General features: G+C 25.6%; 1 protein-coding gene across 2 annotated transcripts in view; it reads right to left on the bottom strand.

Moving 5' to 3' along the window:
* LOC117174351 (attractin-like protein 1) overlaps positions 1-6,432 on the bottom strand; it is a 149,257-nt gene that overhangs the window by 75,305 nt on the left and 67,520 nt on the right. For both annotated transcript variants that reach the window (XM_033363396.1, XM_033363397.1), the window contains exon 7: positions 235-637. In XM_033363396.1, coding sequence (XP_033219287.1) covers positions 235-637 — 403 coding nt within the window. The remainder of the gene's footprint in view (positions 1-234; positions 638-6,432) is intronic.

Here is a 6,432-nt window from a genome sequence, read left to right as displayed (position 1 = left end):
TTCTGAGGTCGGATTCGGATTCAGCGCAGCAAAAACCTTCGGGTATACTAGGTCTGGTCTCTGGTTCCGAACCTTTGTCAAATTTTGTCGGCCTGTGTTATTATGACTTTGAAATAGAGACAATTAAAAAAGTTTCAGTAATTTTTTTCTAATTCCATGACTTTTCCAGGTCTTACAGGTCTTCCAGGTCTTTTAGCAACTCTGCCGAAACCATGTTTGAATAGTGAAACTTACTGGGACATTCGGTAAAGTACCACCTCTCGTTGACGCAAGTGTCAATTTTGGAACTCCAGTGTCTAGCTCCGCCCCTGATGCACTGGCCTCTTCCAGTTCCCGATCCATCATCACACCAGCCACAACCTGGATCGGAAATGCAGTTCGAACAGGATGAGTAAAAACTGCACCACTCCTTTCCCGTTTCCGTCGCGCGACATCGTGTCTCGAGGGTCGTCCACTCGCGACACTGTCCGTACGGAAAACTCGCTGGATACGCGTTTCGATCCACACACTTTCCCTCATTCTGACACCAAATGCACTCCGACTCTGTACAATTTCTACACGATGTGTACTCCACACAGGGACTTCGACACGTGTCCATTGTCAGTCGTTGCGGCTGAGTCACATTGATGGCGATTAGCTTTGGTCGGATAATTAAAAAGTTTAAGTGAGAAAAAGCAAACTCAGGTTTAACATAATTATACAATAAATTCAGTTTAATAATAATAAAAAAAGAAGAAATTAGGAGTATCAGGGTGTGTCTGAACGAACCGTAACCCTTAAAGTGCATTGTGGGTGCGCTATACCCCAAGCGATTTTCAAACTCTTATAAACCATACTTAATTCGAAAAAATTGAGTAAGTGTCGCAATCTAGCTTTAGTTGGAGACACTAACTGTAAGTAAAGTCGTTCAGCATGCATTTAGCGTACTAGCAGCAGCTGCTGAAAGTAGAGGTAAAAAAATCGTGTGGTGCAAATAAATATCTTTTTTGAAAGCACCTATGTTGTAATATTTTGTTTATGAAAGTACACTATTTTAAAAGTATAGTCGTACATTTTCAGGTTAAAATAATTAAAATTGCGTGAGTTATGAATTTTGAAGTAAAAAACCCATTTTTCCCCTTTTTGCAATAATTTGTTTAACAAACATTAAATAAATAAATGGCTATAAAATCAAATCTACGTTATAAAAGATACCTTAGACTATATAGGATAATTTTATTGCGACAAAATATTCAATAGGGGTTAAACAATACATGATTAAACATGCTAGGGTATTGAACACCCACGATGCACTTTACCGTGATTTTTACCATGTATGCACTTTGAGGGTTAAATGGGGATGGCAATAGAGGTCTTTTATTATTTTTGGATTTCGAACTCATAGCAAAATTTACGGTCATTTCCCGCTTTTTTCCCGGTTAGCAAACTTTTTTCACGGTCAATGAAATAAACAAATTTGAATCCTAAAGCTAAAAGTGTTTACGTTTGAAGAAATAAAAACTGAGCTGCAAAGATAATTTTAAGCATTTTTAAGCTAGAAATATAAAAAATTGTACGATTAGATTTTTGTTATAAACTGAACACTTCTTAAATTAAAAGTTAAATTACTTTTAAAATCCTTAGAAAGCTTTAAAACTCTTATTTCAAAATCTTGAAACATCTACATGTTTTACATTTATTCAAATTTTCAATTATTTTTGAATTCAGAACTTCTAAATATCTTTTACTGTAATGATTCGAATTCTTCCTAAATTTTGTTATCCTCTAAAATGGAAAATATTGTTGACAAATTTGGAAATCCTTTTAAATATTTTTTTAAAAATTGTTTCATCAAAATGAAGACATTTTCAATTTTTCTAGGAATCTTACGAATATGTTTTTTATTCTTTTGAAGTCTTTCATAATTCTTAAAAGGCATTTAAATTTTTTGTTCGAAATCTGCAAAAATCGATATTTTGTTTTTAATTAGCCCGTAGACTATTTTTAATTAATTTTGAATTTTTGCAGACCTTCTAAATAGCTCTTCAGCTTGGTCGAATTTTGTCTGAGAATTATAGATGTTCAATATTTATTATTATACACCAAAATGTTACAATTTTACTTGTAAATTAAATTTTTTCAAATAGAACAATTAAAATTGTAATGTTCAATGTTTAGACTTTTGCTTTAATTTGAATATTTGATTTATAATTACCGATTTTACATAAAAAAACAAATATGTCTAAATAATCAGCAACCGTCATTTTTTTTTATTACAAAATTTTAAATTTTAGGCTAAAACAATATTTTTAATTTGTTAAAAGCCTTTAATTATGAATATATCATTTTGTTGTTATTTTAAAATTGCAAATAGTTTATGAAGTTTTAATTCGGCGTTTACATTTGTTTAACCACGCTAAAAATTTCAAAATTCCAATTGAAACAATTTAATTTTTAACGTTAAAATCGGAAAATTCTTAAATTTTGAAGTGATTTCAAATATCCTCTTGTAAAAACAAATATTATTCATTTCTTAATCCTTCATTTATAGTACAATTTCAAAAATCATTATAAATTATATTCACTTTTGATCAACTAAAAAGGTTTTTTATCCAAAATTGTCGACTTCAAACGGCAATTAATTTTTTTTTTTTACGTCTTTAAAACTTCATTTTAAAATTCTTGAAATGAAAAATGTGTGCTTGAAAATTAAAATGTAAAAAGGAAAATTTTCAAGTGAAAGATTTTCGAATTACGCGCTGTAAACTAAATTATATCATAATTGAAAAGGATAAAAATTCTCGGTTTTTTTCCCGGTTCGCAAACATTTTTCACGGTCAATGAAATTAAAAAATCGAACACTGAAGCTAAAAAAATTTCAATTCAGGTGATAAAAACTGAGCTGCAAATATAATTTTAAAGAATTTTAAGCTAGAAACATTAAATATTGAAAAATTGAAAAATTTTTAACTGAACACTTCATAAATTAGAAATTCAATTACTTTCAGTTTACATAGTTTAAACATTCTTGAAAGCTTCAAAATTCTATTTCCAAATCTTGAAAAATATGGAAATTATTAACAATTTTTTTAATTTCAAAATTATTTTTAAAATGTTTTCAGAACTTCTAAATATCTGTCAAAATTAATTGAATTTTTTATAAAATTTTTAAGCAATACTGCAAATTTTAGAAAACTTCCTAAAAGTTTTGATGTATAAATAACAATTAAACATTTATTATTTGTAGACAAAATTCGAGAAATTTTGAGAAATACTTAGAAGTTTTGAAAAGATTCAAGATTAATTTAAAACTTGAAATAATACCCTAATTTAAAATAAAATGTAGATTTTAAATAAACAAAAAAAATTTTAAGCCCAAGTGATGAATTTTCAACTGAAATAATAAATTTTCAACTGGAACTGTTGAATATTAAACCAAAAAGATGAATTTTCAACTAAAAAAATATTTTTTTAACCAAAAAGATTAATTTTTAAATAAAATGATCAAATTTTCAATCGGAACAATTACAATTTAAGTTAAAATAATAAATCTTTAACTGGAATGATTGAGTATTAAGACAAAATAATGAATTTTCAACTAAAAAGATTATTTTATCTGTTAATTTCTAGCAAAAAAGACGAATTTTCAACTGAAAAAGATACTTTTACAACCAAACTGCAACTATTAATCTTTATCTATAATTATTGAATTTTTAACCAAATACTTAATTTTTAAGCAAGAAGATTAATTTCTATAAAAAAAACACGCAATTTCAACTAAAATAGATCATTTTTTAATTAAAATTAAATAGTTAAATTTTCAACTAAAATGGAATATTTAATTGAAATAGTTTCATTTTCAGTTTAATAAATTCCAAACAAAATAAAACATTTTTCAAACAAAATAGTTCAAATGATGAAACCTTTAACAAAAAAATAATTTTGAATAAAAGAATTTAACTTTCAACCAAGTAATCAAATGTTGAGCAAAAAGATGATTGCTAAAACAAGAAGTTCAATTTTATACCATTAGAGAACAAATTTTCAACAAAATACACGAATTTTAACCAGAAACTTGAATTTTCAAAGGAAAACGATCAATTAAAAAAAAAAGCGAATAGCTAAATTTTCAGTTAAAATAACTAATTTCAACCCAAGAAAAGAAAAGATTTTTTAACAAAACTGTTAAATATTATAATATAAAGTTACTTTTACAAATGAAGAATCACTTTTATTTAAATGTAGATTGCAATTTTAAAAAAATGTAAGCAGAAATTTATTTCCTATTCCAACTAAACATTAAATTTTTTCTTGAAAATTTACGATTTCAAGTCAGAATGATACTTCATTACACTCTTTTATTGAATCCACATATACTTCAGAATAATAATTCTTTTGAAAAATAAGAATAATTTTTTTAACAAAAAGACGAATTTTCAACTTATAAGGGGCCAATTTCTAACAAGAAATGGAATATTTATATTCTCAGTTGAATAAAAGTCAATTACAACCAAAAAAGACAAATTTAGAACAAAAAAAGTTAAATTTTCAACCAAAACGATGAATTTTTCACTAAGAACATTTATATTCTGCCAAAAAGGACAAATTTCCAACAAAATGTATTAATTTTTAAGGCTAAAAGACGTATTATCTAGAACACAGTTGAATTTTCTGCCAAATAGTTAAATTTTCTACCAAACTGTTGAATTTTTCAGCCAAAAGGAAGAATTTCTAACAAAACAGTTCAATTTGCAACCCAAAAATTTCAATTTTTAACTAAAATGATAAATTATGAACCTTCAGTTTAAAAAAAAATGAATCTAAAAAAAAAGCAGTTTAATAGCTTAATTCTCAAAAAAACATATCATAAATGATATTCCAACCAAAAACTATTTTAACTAGAATTAAAAAACAATTGAATTCAACCAAAAAAGACTGGCTTTCAATAAAATAGTTGAATTAATTAACCAAAACATATACCAAGAATATTAATTTTCTACCCAAAACAGACAAATTTTCCACAAAATATATCAATTTTCAACAAAAAGGTTTAATTTTGAAGTCAAAAAGAACAATTATCTACAAAAAAGTTGAATTTTCATAAAAAAACATATAAATGTTTAACAATAAACTTAATTCTCAATCATACAGTTTAATTTTCTACCAAATTGTTGAATTTTCAACAAAAAAAAAGGAATTTTCCACAAAAATTGTTAGCTTCGAAACCGGGAAAATGAATTTTCAACTATAATGACGAATCTTCAAAACAAAACAAATTAATTTTCATCAAATAGTTGCTTTTTTAACCAAAAAGGATGGTTTTTCAAGCAAAGGGATTGATTTTATACCAAAAAAAAGTCCAAAATTTCAACAAAATACATGATTTTTCAAACAAATATTTGAATATTCAAATAGAAAAAAATGTAAATTTTTATTAATAAACTTCATTTTCAACCTTACAGTTTAATTGTTTACCAAACGTTTGAATTGTCGACCAAAAAGACCTGCTTTCTATCAAATATTTTAACTTTAAAACCGGAAATATGAATTTTCAACAAAAATGATGAATCTTCAACCGAAAAAATTAAGTTTGAATCCGAAGGTTGCATTTTTATACAAAAAGGGTGAATTTTTAAACAAATAGATTGCTTTTATACAAAAAAGACGAAATTTAAACAAAACGCACGTTTTTTCAAATAAATATTAAAATTTTTATTTGAATATTGGAATTTTCAACTAAAAAAGATCAATTTTCAAGAAAAATATGAATTTTCAACCAAAATTGTTGAACTCTTAACCGTAAAATACTAATTTTTAACCAAAATTAATTTCATAAAAAAAAAGATTTCAACAAAATACACTTTTTTCAAACAAGTATTCGAATTTTTAATTAAATATTTGAATTTTCAACTAGAACAGATACTCCCCAACCAAGAAAACAAATTTTTAACAAAGTATTTCAACTTTTTACCGAGATTTTTTAATACTTAACCTTGAAATATTAATCTTTAACCAAAATTAATTTTCTACAAAAAAAGGTGAATTTTCAAGTGAACACATGATTTTAAAAACAAATACTGGAATTTTTAACTAGAAAAGGTCAAGTTAAAAAAATCACAGTTAAATAGATTAAATCACAACAAATTTTTTTTAAATTTCAAATTTTTAACTAGAAATGGAATTTTCAAGAAAAATGATGATACACCAACCAAGAAAACGAATTTTCAACAAAGCACACTGCCGTGCAAAAGTTTGTCTAGTTTTTAAGTAAATATTGCAAAAATAATGTAAATTTCCATATTTTCTTACATTTTCAATAATTTCCGAAATAATAATGTAGTTACAAAAATATTTTTGTAAAATATATGAAACATATAATTATGAAGCTTTTATTTAATTACTTCAAAGTATATATTTATGTAATTTTGATTCTGATTTGCCTACAGATAAGCC

Source organism: Belonocnema kinseyi, chromosome 6, assembly GCF_010883055.1.
Source record: "Belonocnema kinseyi isolate 2016_QV_RU_SX_M_011 chromosome 6, B_treatae_v1, whole genome shotgun sequence".
Lineage (NCBI taxonomy): Eukaryota > Metazoa > Arthropoda > Insecta > Hymenoptera > Cynipidae > Belonocnema > Belonocnema kinseyi.
Note: the sequence above shows the minus strand (reverse complement) of the source record. Positions and strands in the feature narration are given on the sequence as shown.